This window comes from Amborella trichopoda, chromosome 12 (assembly GCF_054954075.1).
Source record: "Amborella trichopoda isolate Santa Cruz 75 chromosome 12, AtrichopodaSantaCruz75HAP2 v2.0, whole genome shotgun sequence".
In the NCBI taxonomy this organism is placed as follows: Eukaryota; Viridiplantae; Streptophyta; class Magnoliopsida; order Amborellales; family Amborellaceae; genus Amborella; species Amborella trichopoda.
In genome coordinates, this window is record NC_142347.1 from 21,865,786 (window position 1) to 21,886,005 (window position 20,220).

At 39.9% G+C, this 20,220-nt stretch overlaps 1 protein-coding gene across 1 annotated transcript in view; it reads left to right on the top strand.

The window, feature by feature from the left end:
- ML5 (MEI2-like protein 5) overlaps positions 1–20,220 on the top strand; it is a 37,500-nt gene that overhangs the window by 8,052 nt on the left and 9,228 nt on the right. The window contains exons 2-4 of the mRNA XM_011622332.3: positions 79–237; positions 18,382–18,498; positions 18,580–18,731. Coding sequence (XP_011620634.2) covers positions 133–237; positions 18,382–18,498; positions 18,580–18,731 — 374 coding nt within the window. The 5' untranslated portion in view covers positions 79–132. The remainder of the gene's footprint in view (positions 1–78; positions 238–18,381; positions 18,499–18,579; positions 18,732–20,220) is intronic.

Below are 20,220 nucleotides of genomic sequence, written 5' to 3' on the forward strand. Positions count from 1 at the left end.
GTATGTTTCTTACACATGCTTTCTTTCCTTTACTTTTTGCATCCAGTCATTATTGATAGAGTTTTATCCTTTTTGTAGGCATATGGTGCCATCAGGACCCTTTATACTGCATGCAAACATAGGGGATTTGTGATGATTTCCTACTATGACATCCGCTCTGCTCGGACGGCTATGCGTGCACTCCAAAATAAGCCATTACGGAGGAGGAAACTTGACATTCATTTCTCGATTCCAAAGGTTTGGACTATGTATTTGTTCCTTGTGCTTGTAATTTTTGTTGTTTTTTATTCGAGCATTGCATTTTCTATTTCATGCCTTGGTCATAATTATTTATTTAGAAAATTATATCGCAGATTAGGAATGCCGATAAAGAAATTATTCTAATGAGTACGTCTTATTTGCTTAAAAAAAGGTTGAATTAGAGTTTAACAAGATTTTAGAACTACAAATATTTTTGAACATCATACAACTAAGTCAAACTTGTTATAGAAAAGCATTATGGAATGTGAAATACTCATGTGTTATGGCCCTTGGATATATGTCTCAATTTGTCCGTTCTCCTTGGTTTGCATCTTGAAGTGTAGTCCATTTGAATTTATGTTTTTGGGTAATATGAGAGTTACTTTAAAGTAGAAAGATCACTTGTTTACAGTTTTTAAATAAAAGTTAGATTTTCCTTCTATTTTTTGAATTATAAATTTTTTAAATATAATAATTTGAAATGAAATTGAAGCTTGAAAAACTCTATAGCGAGTTTTTTTCTGGTAGTAACTTGGTAAACTCTTAAAATAAATTTTTAATCAATTTGAACGTGGTTTCGTCCATGAATTCCACAAAACTATTATTGGCATTCATATAATCATAGTAAAAGTCAGCAAGCCTAAAATAACCCTATATCATTCAGTTCTGAGAATTTTTATCAAGACCAGAACAACCATCGAATTGGTGGAGGCACTAGTTCAGATGGGCTAGTCGAACCATACTGGTTCACCAGTCATATTGGTCGAATTTTAAATATCATTAAAAAATTCAGAAAATACAAAGTAAATTGAGAAAATGGAGAAAAAAGAAAACAACCTGAACTTTTTAAAATTGCAAAATAGAAAATTCATATGAACAATATGGAAATTATAAGTTAGCTAAATTTACAAAATAACAATACGTCATGTGAAGCATTCGATTAAGAGACTAACTCTTTGAGCAATAAACAATTAAACATGGAATTAAGGGGAATTAAGCTAGTAAATTAGTAAAGTGAATCCAATATCCATACGTAAGCCCATAACATAATTGTCTCACATGCTCATTCCACAAAGACACAAAACCATAAAGAAATTCAAAGTTACAAAAACATGGCCTTCAAAAGGATCACATAATGCATGATCTTCATGTTATTTTTTTCTTCTCCATCATCTACTTAATTACGATCTTCCTCATTATAATCATTGGTTTTGTCTCCATTGAAACCCATTAGATCCTCATCCCCACCAGCGAAGAGAAAGATTTGATATTATTGATAAACCGTAGCGTATTCATAATTGTATAAGAGTCTAGTTTTTTTGAATAAGTAAAAAATGATTTAAGAAATCCAAATCAAGCACTAAAAAGTTACCCTCTTGTGGTGGCTCTATTTCCGGTGGCTCTATTTCCATCGAGTATTCTCAAATATGTTCCATGCCTTCAATGACATCAATCTTGTCTCAATCATAGGAGTCCCGGCATGCAGGCCTTTAAATGGTCCTCCAGTTCACAATATTTCACTAGGTTATTCATACACTGATACCATAAAAATGCTATAACAGCCCTTCACTGGAATTTGTTGTCAACTTATCAGTACCTTTGCCTCAACCTCAGGTTATTTTGCACGAGGCTAAGTCATTAAGTTTGGATCCTAGGGTATCCAAAACCATGTTTTGTATACTCAGGGTATCTACTATAAAAACATTTTTGGCAACTTTTTTGGATACATAACCATGTTTTCTATAACCAAGAAAGGGGGTCAAAACATGGGTACACAAAATCAACAAAAAAATTGGGTTGTCCAAAACATGGTTTGTGTAGGCGTGAAAGGGGGAATACAATATAATACAACTGATGATAATACTATTTTCACGCACCGGAGCTGCCCACTTTATTAAATATAATTAATTATGCCAAAATATCCACACACATTAGAGAGAGAAACCACCTCAAATTTTAAGTTTTAGAGAGAAAATCTCTTAAAATTTTGAAAAGAGAAAACTATATCAAATTTTAGAGAGAAACTACTGAAACTTTTTAGATAGAGAAACTATCTCAAATTTTTTAGAGAGAGAAACTCTATCGGATTTCAAGTTTTAGAGAAAGTATCTTAAAATTTTAGTGAGACTATATCACATTTTAGAGAGAATTACCTAAAAAAATTTAGAAAGAACCCTTCTCAAAATTTTTAGAGGCAGATTATATCAAATTATAAATTTTAGATGGATAAAGTATCTTAAAATTTTGGAGAGAGAAACTACATTATATTGTAGAGAGAGAAACTACTTGAATTTTTCCAGAGAGAAACTAGTTCAAGAATTTTAGACAGTGGAACTATATCAAATTTGAATTTTTAGAGAGAGAAAGTATCATAAAACTTTAGAGAGAACACCTAATCAAATTTTAGAGAGAGAAATTGCTTGAAAGTTTTAGAGAGATAAACTATCTCAAAAGCTTTAGAGAAAAAAAGTATCTCAAATTTTAAGTCTTAGATGGAGAAAGTATCTTAAAATTTAGAAAGAGAAACTATATCAAATTTTAGAGAGAGAAACTAATTGAAATTTTTAGAGAGAAACTAATTGAAATTTTTTGCGAGAGAAGCTATCTTAAAATTTTAGAGAGAGAAACTATCTCAAATTTTGAGTTTTAGAGAGAAAACGTATCTTAAAATTTTAGAGATAAACTATATCAAATTTTAGATAGAGAAATTATGTGAAATTTTTTAGAGAGACTATTTAAAATTTCAAGTTTAGAGAAAAGGTATCATAAAATTTTAAAGAGTTAAACTATATCAAATTTTAGAGAGAGAAACTACCTAAACTTTTAAGAAAGCAATATTAGAAAATTTTTAGTGAGAGAAACTATCTCAAAATTTCAAGCTTTAGAGAGAGAAAGTATCTTAAAATTTTAGAGATAGAAACTATATCAAATTTTAGAGGGCGATTATCTAAAAAATTTCAGGGAAAGAAACTATCTCAAAATTATCGTAAATTTCAAGTTTTAGAAAGAATCTTAAAATTTTAGAGAGAGAAAATACCTAAATTTTTAGAGAAAGAAGCCGTTGACAAATTTTAAAGGAAAATTATCTCAAATTTTAAGCTTTTGATAGATAGAGCATCTTAAAATTTTAGAAAGAAAAATTATATCAAATTTTAGAGAGAGAAACTACCTAAATTTTTTAGAGAGAAACTACTTAATTTTTTAGAGAGAAACTACTTAATTTTTTAGAGAGAGACTATCTCAAATTTTAAGTTTTAGAGAGAGAACAACCAGAAACTTTTTTGAGAGAGAACTATCTCAAAAATTTTAGAGAGAAATTATTAAATTTCAAGTTTTAGAGAGAGTATCTTGAAACTTTAGATAGTGAAACTATATCAATTTTTAGAGAAGAAATTACCTAAATTATTTTTTGTCAAATTCGAAGTTTTAGATAGGTTTTCTCTTTAAAAATGTTGAGATAGTTTCTCTCTCTAAATTTTTCAGGTAGTGTCTCTCTCTAAAATTTGGTGGAGTTTCTCTCTCTAAAATTTTAGTTAAATTTTTTACAATGGGAAAATTTTTTATCTGTATTTGTTTTTTTTTTTGGGTAATTAGAAGTTGTAAGGTAGTGGGGATTTGGGCCCCTACCCTTTCGTGAGAATGGTGTCAGAGACGTCACCATGATACTCTCGGGAATACTACCACCAAGGCCCCAAGCCATTCTCTTAAATGAGATGTAGGAGGGGTGCATCATGGTTTTATTGAGACTCGAACTCAAGACCTCCTGCTTACTAAACGGGTGCTCTAACCAACTAAGCTATGAAAACATTTTATATGTATTAGTTACATACCAAATATGTGTAACGTAATTTTTACATGAAAATATTTTGCAAGAAAATGTTTTCATACCTACCCAGGTTATGCAGATAGATAATCCAAACGAGGGATTTGCATAACTTGGGTATTATCTACGGGCTATCCAAACTGTCGTTTTTCAATAACCAGGGTTTGCATAACCATATTATGATCCAAAACATGGTTTTGTTTGCCCTAGGATCCAAACGAGCCCTAAGCCTCTTATGCTCCAACTTGTTTCACTTATCCATATGGATGTGTGGTAATACACTTCAATTCCTCTCTCAAACACTTGTACTTGAAGTTTGGTTGAGGATACAAATGGCTGACTTTTGAAGGACACAGATGGCTAACTTTTGAAGGTTACAAATGACATCTCCTAATGCTAAAAAAGATGGTATCCAGATCCCATGCTTCGCTTCGGAGTTTCTTTTTGGCCGTGCAATCTCCTGGTATAAGAAAGAAAGTAGAGCTAGGCAAGACTTTGACTCCAGCAAGCGTAGGGTCGAAAGCCAAGAAGCAAGGGCGTGTTAAAAATTCATATCCTTAAAGTGGTAATAGAAGTAGTACTCCTTTTGCAATTGTCCATTCGGATGTTTGGGGACCGGCTACTTCCAAACCCAATTGAAGTTGACTTCAATCGTTTACTTTGGGATGCCAAAACCTCTCTTTTGCAAACCTCTTTGGTCTCCAAAAAGATTCGTATCGAATGCCTATTTTCCCCCTTTTCAACAGGGGAAATTACTAAAAATCCCTTTTGGGTGTGTAGCTATTTTTCGTCTCCCTAAAAGGGCCTTGAGTGGGCGCTCGGGTGGTAGGAGCTAGGCGTCTGGCACCTACTGCTATGCCTAGGTCCATATAACCCAAAGGCGGGATAGTGAGGCCTCCTGGACACCGAGGCGGACGATTTTTTGGACATAGACATCACCAAATCTATCCCAACATTCAGCTGAAATTGAGTAATAGAGAAAATAATATGAGAGATTATATGTGCCTATTCTTTTCTTTTCCAAGAAACAATATGGGAGATTATAATTTGTATTAAATTTTACGATACTGATGCTATAAAATCAATCTATAAATTAAATAAATGGTGCAATGAAGTTTTTTTTTTTTTTTTTTTGGAAATTGTTTACTAGATGGTGCAAGGAAGCTTTGAACTCATTGCTTTAAAATGCGGCCGCATATGCGGTATGCGCTAGGAGGCTCATAGCAAAACAGCGCATATGCGCTTTGGGTGAGATGCGCCTCATCACATTGCATATGCGGCCACATACCCCGCATAGCGCATCGCACTGCATATGCGCCTAAACAGTGTGATGAAGAAAAACCCATCGAAAAGGCATCTTTATGTATTTTTGCCCCCATAAAGGGGGGGAAAGGGTTTTTTTTTTTTTTTTGGTGGGGGGGGGGGAACAACTTTTGTGCTTTTTCCCATTTCCCATCTAATCGATCAAAAAAGCAAAGTTTTTTGATAAAATCTTTCGATTTTGTCTTGGTGAATCTTTGGGTATTTCAGGAATTTTGAGCGAAAATTTGACAACATATTGAGGATTTCAAGGGCCTAGAAGATATCGATACTGCCTTCTAACTTCTATGATCTTCTATAAAGTTAGTCTCAAATTTCTAGTTTCTACTTTCTAATATCTTCTATGGTCTATCTGCAGATAGTTGATACAAAATCTCCGATAGCTGATACTTTTGGAATTAATGAGTAAAAATTAAATACCTACTATCACATAAATTACCATCATACTTTTTTTATACATTAACCTATTTTTTGATATTTCTTAGAAATGTTTTGTATATATTGATCGCGTTGGGCTGATTCACACATTCAGACCGCATCGAGCCACAATGCCGCATCGGCCCTGCCAGCGTATGGGGACCGTATCCCTCATTTTAAAACACTGTTTGAACTTAGAAGTGGATAAACTTCCTGGGCTAATACTATCACCACTGTTAGCTGGAATGTTATCATGAGTGTTTATTGCCATCTTTCGTACACAATCTCCTTGAGCCTTTTTATAGAAGCTCATTTACTTGCCAATTCTAACGTGCATATACTAATCAGGATACGGCATCTCAATCATCATATGCAAGCCTTTAAAGGGCTCTCTACATGCGTTGAAAATTGAGTTTTTTGTAGAAAAGCTTTTCTTCAAGTCATTGTGTAGTTGCTTGTTCAGGGTGATGTGACTACTTATACCATACCCTATCAATAATATCCCAAATTCTTTTACGTTGACTTTGTGTATGTAAAAGTTAGACCAATGACTTTCTTTGCTCTATCTATTACCTCACAAATATATCCCATGGCAAGCCTAGTATCACGATTTGCAATTGCCACGAAGGCACTATGACTCCAAACGGCATTGACAATGATGAACGAAAATTACTTACTCAAGATCATCGCTGCCATGGTCTTTCCACTTCTCTTTCTTTCCCCCATGGAATCTTACCAAGCAATTAAGGTGATTGTGGCTCTCAAGTCATCCTTTTACATGTGAGGAAATTAGTTCCCAACTTTACAATTGTAGGCCTCACTGATTCTCCCATTTGTGTCCTTCCTCATTAGACAGAGGATAAATGAAAGACCGTAGATGAAATTTCCAATCGTTTTAACAACATTTAAACCTTCTGCTAGTGATTTAAAAAGCAAATCGCTTGGGCGGCTGTTGAGGCGGTCCAGAAGGCTTGGGCGCATCGCCCAGGCCTAGGCGGCCAAATTAGGCGGGATATCCCTAGGCGCCAAGGAACCCACCTAGGCGGGCGCCCAGCCCTGGGCGGTTGCCCTAGGCCTGCCCCCCGCCCAGGGGTGGAAATGCCCCTCATTGAGGGCATTTTTTGGTAAATTTTTTAATACTAAAGGGGAAAAATTGTGGGTTCTAAAACCCATTAGAGCCTATTTTAGAGAGAAAACCCCCCCAAAAACTAGTTTTTGGTGATTTCCATAAGATTGAAGGTTTCTCAAATTTATGAGAAATTGATCTAAGCGTCACCCATTGATATTAGATTTAGGTTTGGATGTTTTATCAATCTGTCAGAGGGTTTTTTGGAAGATTTTGAGTCCTTGGAAACGTCTTAGAGGTGGAAGTCTGAAGATCGAGCAATCAAAGTTAGTGAGTGGAGTGTGTAGTGTGGACTATCAGACTATGGATAATTGGATATGGATTTATGGTTATAGAGTATGGATGAGTGTGTGCTATGTAGACTTGTGTAGTATACGTTTGATGTGCCCTAAATCCCTAATTCTTATGTGTTATACAATTATATTTATATTGTTAGACAATGGCGACATTTTTTTTCTTGTATTGGGCCGCCTAGGTTCTGGGCACCCGCCTAGGCACTAGGCGGCCTGGACCCCTCCGGCTGCCGTGGCACCGCCTAACGCTTTTTGAAACATTGCCTTCTGCGACGAACTCCATTTTCTCATAGTTCTCATGTGTTAGATTTATGTGATGACTGACACACAATGTCCATAATATGATGGGTAATGATCTTGCAGCAATTGATTCCTAAGGGAGTACCAGGCTGCATTGTCTGTTATGAATTGGGCCACATTGCGTGGCCCCACATCATCAAGAGCCTCCTTAAATAATTGAAATAATGCCTCCCCTCTCTTCTCATTATCCGAGGCATTGACTGACTTTAAGAATATGATACGTTTGTGACAATACGCCAAAAAGTTGATCAGTTTCGATCTCTTCTCTTAGTCCACCCATTATCCTTGATTGAGCATCCATAATTGGCCTTGATCTGCATGTAGTATGACCTTCGATCTGTTCCACATTTGTCTTCAACATAAACTTTTAGCATCATGGAAACTAGGGGCATTGTACCCTGTGCCTATAGATGTCACTGCATCCAAAATGGGCTGAAAGTAATAGGAATTGCTGCATAAAAAGGTTTGGCAGCATCTTACATTGATTGGGCCGTGACCTTCCTACTGCTTCCTCTCTAGGCAAAATACTTTTAATTATCGGCTGCTGGACACTTGGTATTGTTGTGGATGGGAAATAATCTCTTAATGCACCTGGTATCTAGGTCTGTCATAGGTCTCATAATAGGTGCTTGGTTCTTTCCCTTTTTATTTTTTTGATAGTGTTAACATTGTATTACTTGAAAAGAGGAAGGAATACAATAGATTGAGGGAGGAGAGGACCGAGAATACCCACGAGACAGGTATCTCAGTCAAAAAATCGGTTCACTGACCCTATACAAAATATATTGTTTTGAAGTGGCGGTATACAAAAGATTGAGGTCTCAAAAAAATGGGCTTGTAAGCATGCCCTTTTACAAGAAGCAGCAAAAAATATCTAGTGTCCTAGAAAACCTTTGTGGTCTAGAGCAAAAAAGGAGATGGACCAGTCATTATCTTCCATGTGTGGTTGTTGCCGTGCTCCGTCTTTAGCCAGAAGGTCAGCGAACTCGTTTGACGTCCGCCATATATGCCTCCAACAGACGTTGGTATCCCTGCTTAAGTGGAAAATTTCGTCAAATATCCTAGATAGGTACCAAGGGGGGGTAGTGGTGCCTGCTGCCCATGATAAAATGTTTTGAGCGTCGCCTTCCACCACCAAGGATTAGCCCCAAGATGAATTAAAAATTTTTAGGCCCATTAGGAGTGCCAAGGCTTCAGCAAACTGTGAGTCTCCATGTCCGACATATTCTGAGTATGTCATGAGAACTTTGCGATTGTGATCATGGAAAACCCCCCTACTCCCAAAGAATAGCCATCGAAGGTATGCTTTATGGTATTTTCTGGAGGAGGCAACCAGTTGTGAGGTCTTTGTACCTTGAAGGGCTGGAATTGGATAATGTTCTCCCATTGCCTGAGGAAAGAACTCATAGGAATCCCACCAAAGATGCTGTGGGTGGAAGGCCAAAAAGTTACAAGGGATGTAACCTTCTGAAATAGCGCTGAAACATCATGTTTGTGTCCTTGAAAGACCTTCTCATTTCTTTCTAGCCATAAAACCCATACGGTAGCAGCGATTGCTGCCCACCACAAGGTTCTACCTGCTTTGGTTCAATGACCACCTGAGTAATAAATGAATAGATCTTTAACCGAAGGTGGGAGGACCCAATGGGGACTAAACAAGTGGAGAATTAGTGTCCAAAGCTCAAAGGCCACACTGCAATGTAGAAAGAGGTGGGGATTTGACTCCTCTATCGGGCACATTACACATCTGTTTGGGAGCGGCAGACCTCTTTTTTGAAGCTGGTCGAGTGTGAGAGCCCGTTGACAGCCTGCTATCCAATTGAAGGTCTGGACTTTTGGAGGAGCTATTGTGTTCCAAACTTTGGATAGAGGAGAGGTGGGATTTAACGGAAATGTAGGAGGTTGGATAAGTTTCTTATAGAAAGAGGCTACTGAAAACTTACCAGATGGGGATATAGTCCATACCAAAGAATCATTCCCTGATGAAGGTAAGAACACCGGGTAAAGAGCAGCCGAAAGGTTGAAAAGGCCATTTCATCTAAAGTTTCCTCCTCGGAGAGATTTCTTTTAAAAGAAGGATTCCAAGTTCTATGCCCCCATGCCAAGACCATTTCATCTGCTATAGTGGACTCTTTGTTGGAAGAAAGTTGAAAAAGGGTGGGAAATAGGTCCTTGAGGGGAGCATGTCCAATCCAAAGGTCAGACTAGAAGCGCACTCTATTGCCTTGTTTTGGATGGAAGCGAAGTGCTTGCTTGAATTGAGCAAGAGAGGAGGCGAAGGATTTCCAACCTCCTGAAGCCCTGCTGCGGGAGACCCTTTCAGGCACTCATTTGTGATCCAGAATGTTGTATTTATTTCGAATAACCTGTGCCCAGAAAGGGTTTGGTTGGGGGCCAATCTCCACCACTACTTCCCCAGCCTGAGAATAATTCCCTGGCCGAGATTGACTCCAAGTTTTCAAGGACTTTTTGAGAAGCTGGATTTTGGTTTGTAACTTGAATCCCACTCTACCCGAGATTTGAGAAGCGAAGGAATTCCACCAACTGGGGATGAGACTCAGAAAGCAATGCTCTTCTAATCATGTCAGTTCAAAGCGAAAAGGTTTTGGTCCCCCCTACAAATCGCCTGGGTATCAAGGAGAATGGGACAGTGATCTGAGGTGGGTTTAGGCAAAGTGAGTGCGTGTGAATCAAGAAAAGCATCTTACCAATTCAGGGAAAGAAGGAAGCGGTCCAAGTTTAGCCAGGGAAGACTGAGCGGAATGGTTGGACCAGGTAAAGGCCTTCCCTTGAATAGGAATGTTTAAAAATTCTTGTCTAGAAATGAAGTCGGAGAAATCCAACATTTCCTAGGAGATATTGGTGTTGAGGTTTCTCTCATGGGATCATCGGGTGATGTAGAAATCACCGCCCATGCACCACACAAGGTGGGGTAAGGCTGCTACGAAGTCCAATTCAAACCAGAGATGGGGGCGAAGGGAAGCTGAATTAAGCCCATAAATGGCGGAGAATTTAAGCAGCGAACCATTTGTTGCCCTGGAGAGGACGGTGACCGAGAATCTTGTATGTGAGACTAGAGGAGATTAAACTCAGTTGGCTTCCAAACTACCCAAATACCGCCAGAAGCCCCTGTTGCCGGTAGTGATTCCCATTGACACGGCCTTTTGCCCCACACGTCTTGAATGGATTACAGGGTAGGCTCCAGCTATTTCGTCTCTGTCAGGGCACGCATCGATGCGAAGAATTTTACTGAAAAGTCTCTCACCGAGCCCCTTTTGGACTTCTGTCCCAACCCTCTAATGTTCCAAGAGAGTATCTTCATTGGTTAAGGGGAGAAGCAAGGGTGGAGGCAGTCCTGGGCGACCGCCTTAGAGTGGGGGAGGTGTGGTGGTGGAAAGAGGGTTGACTGTAGTTGCTTGTTTGTCGTAATTAATAGAAGAAAGGAGGTTCAACAATTCTCGTTGTCCTTTGAAATTCACCTTGAACTTGCTTTGGGCGTCCACTAGCAAGAATCGATGTGCCTGGCGTTCAGGTCCATGGTGTTCAAATCCCATTACCCTGTAGATCTCCTTCATTCTGTCAGCTTCTCGGGTGTTATCTTCCGCACCAACTCTCTCTGGATTGCCATCTGCCGCATGGGAGGAGGAGGGTGTAGGGGGGAGTGGCTCAAGAGCTACCGAAGAAGGTTCTGTGAAGTGGGAGGATAAGGCAGGGGGAACAGGGGGATAAAGGTCAGACGGCTGGGACACTGGTTCACCATTGCTATGGTCAGATGACTGGGCAGCGGGATACTTAGAGATTGGGGTACCCTGGGGGGATGCAAAAGTAGGTGGTGAAACAAAAGGGGGCTCAGGGGAGACGTCAGGCGGTATGGGGGTCAAGTGTGTAAAGGGGGAAGGAGCCCAAACGGAAAATGGGGTTGGGGCAGGGGTTGATCAGCAGTTATACAGGGGGGGTGTAGAAGGATAAGTAGTGATGAGGGTACGGTTGGGGACCAAGGTCGAAAGGCGAAGTAGGAGAGGTTTGGTAGGGGAAGAGTACAATCATTATCCTGCCAAGAGGAATAAGGAGAGAGGGCTGAGGAAAAAAGGGGCCGAGAAGATCAGAGAGAAAAGCTGGGTCAGAGGTAGATGGGTGGAGGGAGTGCACGGTGATGATTCCAAAATGGAAGAAGGGAAGTGTCCAGTTCCATCAGCAGCAAAGAGGCAAACAACGAACGGTCACTGTAGGAGTGGAAGAAGAGGGGCACGAATGTCAAGGATAGAATAGAGGGGAACCCAGGGTGGAGAGAAAGGGCGGGCCTGGCTCTCTCGTCTTTGGTGAAGACTATCTCTGGATGGCAAGAAGAGAACCAGCAGGGAGGAGAGGTCAGGATGGAGGCTTGAGGGGCCTAGCTAGTGGATGAAGGTGAGCTCTGAGAGAGGGTGGGGTTGCTAAGAGGGCAAAGTGGACCTTCACGAGGGGGAAGGACAGATGGAGGGATGGCGGTAGGTGTAGCGACAGGAGGTGACTGAGCGAGAGGCCAGGTGGCAAAGAAAGGGGTGGGAGGGCACCTTGGGAAGAGTGAGGAGCGTCATCCGAGGGGACTTGGGCTGCTGTCGAAGCGATGGAAGACGGTGAAGGGGTGGCAGCTGTCTCCTCATGAAGGCTTAGGACACGTGGGCAGCTGTCTCCGCATAGCCAGAGAATCGGGTTCAGGACGTCAGGTGTAAAGTCGTCCGTTAAGGTCTTCGACGTGGGCGTCGGGTCAGCTACCGTGGCCGGATCCAAAAGCCCGACCGAGGAAGACTGGTCCTTTAATAAGGTCGACGGCCCGGGAGAGGATTGGTAATCTATGTTCACTACAACCTCCTTATCGGGTCGATGGGTCGAGGAAGCTGGGAGGCCCGAGGGTAAGTGACAGATGTCTCCAACCACACCGCAATCGGGGATTGGTCCTGTGAGGGTGGACCCCAAGCAGGCCGGCGGCGACTTACTAACTCCACCGTCTCCAGAGAGCGTTGGGAGAATGCCACGTGGTATCCAGTGGGGAGTCTGGTGACGAGCTGGAATGCATGGCCGACTGTCTCCCGGGCCAAGAGGTTGGCCATGATGGTTCTGGCGGTGGCGCAGGTTGGCTCTGTCGGATTTCCTGGAAACGTAGAACCAAGAATGGGGAGAGGAAGCCTCCGACAATGAGTGCAGACGACTATCAATCAGGTTATCCGAGGCGGGGGAAGCCTCAGACCAAGACAAAGAAATCGGATAGAACAGGTTTTGCACTTCTATCCACACGCATGGTGGAATACTTTTAGGGTCCAGGACCTCCACAAAGAGTAAAATGGAGCCAAGCGGAAGTGTTTCCAAAGCTTTCCAGCGAATCAAAATCAGACTGCCACAAGCCTCTGCTATTCTCCCAAAAGTTGCAGGAGACCAGGCATGGAGTGGCAAATGATGAAGCGTAAGCCAGACTTTTTGCTTTCTAAAAGATCCTTGCTGGGGAGACCAAGCACGAAGGCGCATAGTTGCCCCTTTGAAAACCGCAGAGTTGGAATCCTACAACACCTGGCAGGCATGAGCTTGTGATGAAAAAGTGAAAAGGTAGTCTTCGCTTAAGAGGCGCCTAGCTGAAATATTGGTGTCCTTCCAAATATTTTGTGCCCATTTTTCTATTCCTTTGAAATCATCACGAGCAGGGCGGAACGTGCCTACCAATGCTTACTGGAACTTAGCTTTAAGCAAAGAGGACACTTCAAGAGGGATGGACACGAAGAAGGGACATAACGAGGGATGGCTTTTGGGAGGAGAGAGAGTCTCCTCAGGACAAACCGAAGGGCCGGCAGGAGGAAGGGAAGGCGAAAAGCGGGTAACAACTTGCCAAAAAGATGCATGAGGCCCAGGTTCTGTGGTTGGTGACACTCTTTGTGGGTTGCTGGAAGTTAGTGTCTGCACATCTTTAGGAGATGCTTTGTATGAATGGCAGTGTGATTTAGGGTATAGGTCGTAAATGCGATTCCAGTTAAAAGGAGTAGCCGGAAACCGAGAAGGGGGGTGCCTGGAGAGAAAAGGTGTTGGAGGAGAAGGACGAGCAGGGGCAGAATGTGGAAGAGGGTGCCTAGAGAGAAAAGGAGCTTGAGGTGAAGGACGAGCAGGGGCAGGATGTGGAGGTGGAGGAAGACGACGTCTCCTCCTCATTGGATTTCAACAAATTTTTCTACTAGGTTCTTTCCCTTTCCTCCAAGGTTGGTCTACAGTGGTTGTGAACTGGGGCTCATCTTCTTCATTAAAATCAAATGTGTCCATTAGGGCATGGTATGGAGTCCTAACCTCATGAGTAATTTCTTGCCACCTTTTCTTTTCATTGTTGAATGCTCTTTTGCATTTCACATATGACATGGGCATGCACTTTTAAGGCACATTGCCACACTTGTGACCTGAATGCATTTTAACCCAGTGTATGCCCTATATATATATAAACATTCTCATTTGTTTTCCCCATTCAAAATTCTATTTTCCTATCCTCATTTTGGGTTTGATTTCAGATTGTTAGGCCTAGATGAAGGCATTTTTTAACCACTAGTTCGCCACCCAAACACATCATCAGAAGCACCACCAATTACACCCGCATAAACCGCCAATCACCATATTCTCAAATCAGCAAAAATTCTTCAACCAAGAATTCACGACCATGTGCAAGTGCGACATTCCTACATAAAAAGAACATGTGAACCAATTACAAACCTCTAATTTGTAATACGTAATAAAACTTTGAATAAATGATGAACTCATTGGATAAATGGATAATAAAAGCATTAAATGTAAGGGCCTTATTGTTTACAAAACCTGCACAAGAGCCCCTTACTTTTCATTTTTGAAAGGCTAGAACTCACCCGAAAACTCCAAATATTCAACCAAAAGTTCCCAAATAAACATTAAAATAAACCTATTGCTGGAAGGAGTGGCTATGTGGAACTCAAAGTATTAAATTCAAAGAAACTTTCTTTTCTTTTATTTTATGTATCTGAATTCTACTTACATGGGCCACTATACACTGCTGTAAATTAAATTTAAAGCCCTAAATATAACCTAGCATCTTTACTTCTACTGCCAAAGCAAATGAAAGCCATCCATGAGCAATAAACAATCATCTACTATAGTTTTGAGTACAATATATATTCCTGGAAATTCACAGAAAATGTGAAATAAAACTGAAAAATAATTAAATTTACTGGGAAGACTTTGACAATATCTCTTACTCTAGGGTTTTAGAGAGCATGAAAACCCAACTAGGGTTTGGAGGAACCCCTTAGGAACAAATTAGGGCGGGGCTTGAAGGCATAGAATCCTGATATGGCTAGGCATACCCCTTTTTCTCCACCAAATAGCAAAACTCTAATTAGGGTTTCAATGTGCCACCCTTGTCTTATCAAATTTTGGTGGCATGATCCTCTTTGGAAAGGGGGAGAGAGAACAATGAATTTTTAATGAAAAAGAGAGAAACTTGGTGCTTGGAGGCGAGAGAAATATGTGCCTTGAGAGAGAGGGGGCCTCAATGGTGTTTAAATAGAAAGAGTTTCTTCTCCTATTTGAATTAGAATTCATTCCTTAGGTATTGCCTATCCAATGTTACAGCTTGACCAAAGAAAACTTAGGCAATTTGTGGGATGAGAGAGAATAAATCTAGGCCATTCATTTTGGGAGCATTTTTAGGGACCTTATCCCCTAATAATTTGACTTAAGTCGAAATTCTATTTAAATTAAAGTTATAACCAATCCAAAACTTCTTAATATCTTTCCAAAATCTGTAGGAAGTCAAAAGAATTGGAGTTTTGGTCAAATCGAACGCTTAATTAAAACGATCGTTTAATATTTAAAAGATTCCCTTAAAATAACCTTTTAACAAAACAAGAATGTAACATAAATAAAAGAAAGAGGTGTGCCACCCAAGAGACATTAAGTGGCCCCCACAATGGCCCATGTCCCACCATGGGTGGCACACATGTGGGATTGGATCATGGGCCCCACATATGGCCTTCCAAATTTTAGAAATTGCAAATATGCCCTTTTGAAGGATTTCACAACAGAAATAAATTTTAATATTCTGAAAAATTGTAAAACAATCATAAAAACATTTGAAATACGGAAAATAAAGTATTTTAGAAGTAGAGTGGTACCAATGGGTCAAAATAAGTAACAATAAGGGCACTCCACTTTACCCAATAGCCATAATCTACTATTGCTTTCTTGTCCAACCCAACAAAGACTCATGATCCACTGTCTCGATGCAGAGGCTCATGATTGGCTTGTCAAAGTTGGACAATAAACAATGGAACCATGATCATGGAATGTGGATTTCAATCACCTTTTTAAGAGCAAATCCAACACTTGCCACCACAGAGGGGGCTCTCTTTATGCACATGTATGTGTCCCTCTTTAGGACCGTTTCCTAGTAATGCGGTTGTCTTGTGTACATTTCATGCGGAAGGTTGTTGAGGCTTTGACCTTTGCTCTAACAGGCCTATAACCACACACAAGAGGCCACATAGTTCTCCTGGCCTATAAATATCATTCTTTCTGACCTCAACAAGGGATGACCTACTGTAAACCCTTTTCGGTAGTGCCACATACTCAAGGGAAGGGGTTTTAGACATAACCATGGCCATAAACTGCCCAACCCATGATTAATCAACACACATGCTCCCACAAAAGTGCATATTTTATTATAAATTATCATTTTTACAAGCTTTCTAGGTCTTTAAAAGCCACAAAACCCAACAATTGCATCATACATTATTCTTTGGAGATATTGGAAATAAAATGTAGATAAGCATGAACTCAAAAAAATTATTTATTGTTCGTATCGAAATAAGAACTTCGGAAACACACGAAAATCAAACTATGGACAACTTCTTTATTTCCATTGAACTGAACAACCAAAAAGAAAAATATACGATTATCAGCTTCACAACCAAAAGGTACTTATTCACCCAACATAATAACTACAATAAACCTACATTTCAAAAATAAAATAAAATAACTACATTAAACCTGCTATCTTATCTGTAAAAATAACCATTACAATGTTTTAAAACGACCTTCCTTTTTGCCCAAATCCTTTGAAGTCCCTTTTGTTTTGAAACTTCTCCTTGTCTAAATCAAAGCAAGAAATAAATGCAGTATACTTACTTGGACTTTGATGGCTGATGGAGTCTTGAATATGTTACCCAAAATGTCCCAAAGCTTGCTAGAAAATGGCTTGAGATTTAGGGGTTTTTAGTAAAAAGAAGGGTAGAGAGAGAGAGAGAGAGAGAGAGAGAGAGAGAGAGAGAAGTAAAAAGGTCAATTTTGGTCATAGATGTGAGAAGCTTGGTTGGTGTTCGAGATCCCCAATTGAAATTTCGCTCAATGATCATGGAGCCGTAGCCAAAGCTGGCTTCCTCCTATCAAGGGATCTCATTCCCTATCTTATGGGAATCTCGATCCCTAGCTGAAAGGGATCTTGATCTCTGTGGTTTGGGGATTACAGCCCCACAAAAAATTGGGTGAGATCGTGGTTAGAAGGGATTTCAATCCCATGGGGAGTTTCAAAAGGTTTTGATTTTTGAACCTGATAATTTTATTTTATTTTGTATTGAATTTTGTGCCTTCTGATGATTTCTGGCTAACAACGCGTTAATTTTGTGTTCCGTTTATATGATCATGGTTTACATCAATGGTTAAAAAATGCCAGCTTGACTGGGAATCGCTTGAGTCGACTCAAGACCTAAGGGGGTCCTGATTCTTGGATGATCCCGAGCTGGGGAATTACTTGGATTGTCTAGAGCATGGTGGTTCTCATTGTAGCAAATCACCTTGTCTTGCCCAGTTCACTGCTGGGACTTGGGCGCTTGCGTTCTTATCATGGGCCTGCAATCTCATTTTTCTCTTTTTATGCGACTTTTATGCTATAGGGTTTTCATTGTGTGTGTGTGAATAATGTTAAGAAGTGGATTGCACATTTTCCAATTGTTTAAAGTGCCTTGAGAAATCAATGAAATGAAATAAAATAATACATGCATATATTAATCATATACATACATATACATATATACATGTATACATACATATATTAAGTATATAGGGCACTCTGTGAGTGCTCTTATACATATGGTACATATGTCAAGCCTTTCCTAGGCCGCTCCCTTAACATCTTACCAGTTGCTCCTAAGGTAGGGAGCTTCAGCCATTGGTTGATCCCAGGGACCCATCCCCAGTCCAATTCCCACTCCAGCTCCCAACAACTATGATTTTAGTCTCTCTCTCTCTATCTCTCTCTCTCTCTCTCTCTCTCTCTCTCTCTCTCAGAGAAAAGTTGTCATGGTCAATTTTTCTCTCGCATTATTTAGCTTAAAACCAAGGGAAATGTTGGTTTGTACTAAAATGCTATTTGGAATGGGTGAAATTACCAAAAACATTGCCTAAACTAAGTAAAAGATAGGCTGGAAATATGAAAAAAAAAATTGTTTATGGAATTATTGGAACGTCAGGTCCTTGCCAGTTTGGTCTGAACAGTTGACATGGCCAGTACAGGTCTTGAACTAGAAATTCTCTAGTTCGATGGCCCCACCAATTTGGGACCCTCGTTTTGACTGGTGGGGTCCTTGGCTCCTAGCCTAGTTGGTCGAGACTGGTGGGGCCTCTGATACCTTGTCTAGCTGGTCTTGTCTGGTCTCAATATCCCTGTATAAGGGTAATAAGGGACGATAGCTCCAATTCAAGTTACCAAGATAAAGTAGCAATTGAGAGAGAAAATTAAGGATAATTATTAACTGTTAACCTTTTCAAAAAAAACAGGGAAAAAAAGAAAGAGGATAATTGTTGCTAAACTTCTGATGCCTTGGCAGGATAATCCATCAGACAAGGATATTAATCAAGGAACTCTTGTAGTTTTCAACCTTGATCCATCAGTGTCAAATGATGATCTCCGTCAAATATTTGGTGCCTATGGAGAAGTCAAGGAGGTAGCACTTGTATTTTATTTGCTTTTCATTTTTTGTGTCAATCTTGATGGTTCCTTACTTTGCTGTATAAATCTTAAGCAGATTAGAGAGACTCCTCACAAGCGTCATCACAAATTTATCGAGTTTTATGATGTGAGAGCAGCTGAGGCAGCACTTCGATCCTTGAATAGGAGTGACATAGCTGGAAAACGCATCAAGCTTGAACCAAGCCGTCCTGGTGGAGCTCGACGAAAGTATGCTTTTAAAATATTTATATTTTCCTGTGAATTATCTTACATATTTCTTTGAGTTTTGACTTTTGTACTTTCATAGATGTCCTTAGTTCTAGTAAATTTCATGAATTTCTGTCAGACTCTGGCAATCATTAGGGTAGTCCTGTTGCAAAAAGTTTAATTGTGGTGGGACTATATATAGAAAAGAATTTACTGCCTAGAATGAGCCATGATTGACGCCTTCACAAGTATTATTCAGAATTTTCCTCAATTAGATTGTCATTAGTCATCAATAGATGAGCCGTGATTGATGCCTTCACAAGTATTTTTCGGAATTTTCCTCAATTAGATTCTCATTAGTCATCAATAGAATGGCGGCTCATTTATTCTGCTGTTAAACTTGAGCTATAAAAAAGAAGTGTGTTCATATTTTGACGTGGTGTCATGCGACTTCAGTAAGTGGAAATAGTGATACTGTGAGAGGAAGCTGAATTTTCTCACTTTGAATTGGAAAGAACAATAATTGTGACTCAACACTGTTAAAAATGTTTTCCGATATTTATTTTTTTTTAAATTATTACTTTTTTAAATTATTATGTTTTCCGATTTTTTTTTTTTTTGAAACTATTACTTTTTAAAATTATTACTATTTTTTATAGTTCAATGGACCTAATATTATGAATTCCTATCAGCTAGCCATCTTGAACTTTCCATGCTGATGAGTTTGCAATGATCAATGCTGAACCCGATGTGCTTTTCTTGCAGTTTGGGACCTATAGTCTATTGATACTTTGGAGTAGATTGTTGTATGTTATTAGTTTAGTGCTTTTCTATGTGGGCTCACTTTTGTACATGTGCAATGTTTATCCACATTTAATATTATTTGATCAGACAGAGGCCGATTACCTTAGGCCACTCTATGTGAGAGGCAGATCCTTTGAAGTGATCTTTGATCCGAAATCATCTCGAATGGGTTGTACGAACTTTGGAATAATGCATTCAGCATTTTGTTTGGAGAACAGAGACCAAAGCACCTTCAGATGAATCCCTTTGACTCTTTTCCAAGTAATTCAAGCCAATCCCCTTTCCTAGTAGATTGTCATGCATATTCTCCACTTCTTGCTCTGCGTGGACCCGCCTAGGCGCTCACCTGAACCCACCTAGGCGCTCGCCTGAACCCACCTAGGCACCGCCCAGGGCCTACGCCCCGCCTAGGGGCGGAAATGCCGCTCGTTGAGGCCATTTTTGGGTCATTTTGGTCATTTTTTTTAATATTAAAGGTGCAAAATTGTGGGTTTTAGGTTTCAAATGAACCTAAAACCCATTAGAGGCTATTTTAGAGAGAGAAACCGAAAAACAAATATTTTTTTTACTAGGCCGTAGTGGTTTTGGGCTCCCGCCTAGGCGTTGGGCGGCCTGGACCCCCCCCGACCGCCTAGGTGCCACCTTGCGCTTTTTGAAACACTACTCATCAGTAATACAATGTTAACCTTCTCTCAAAAAAAATAAG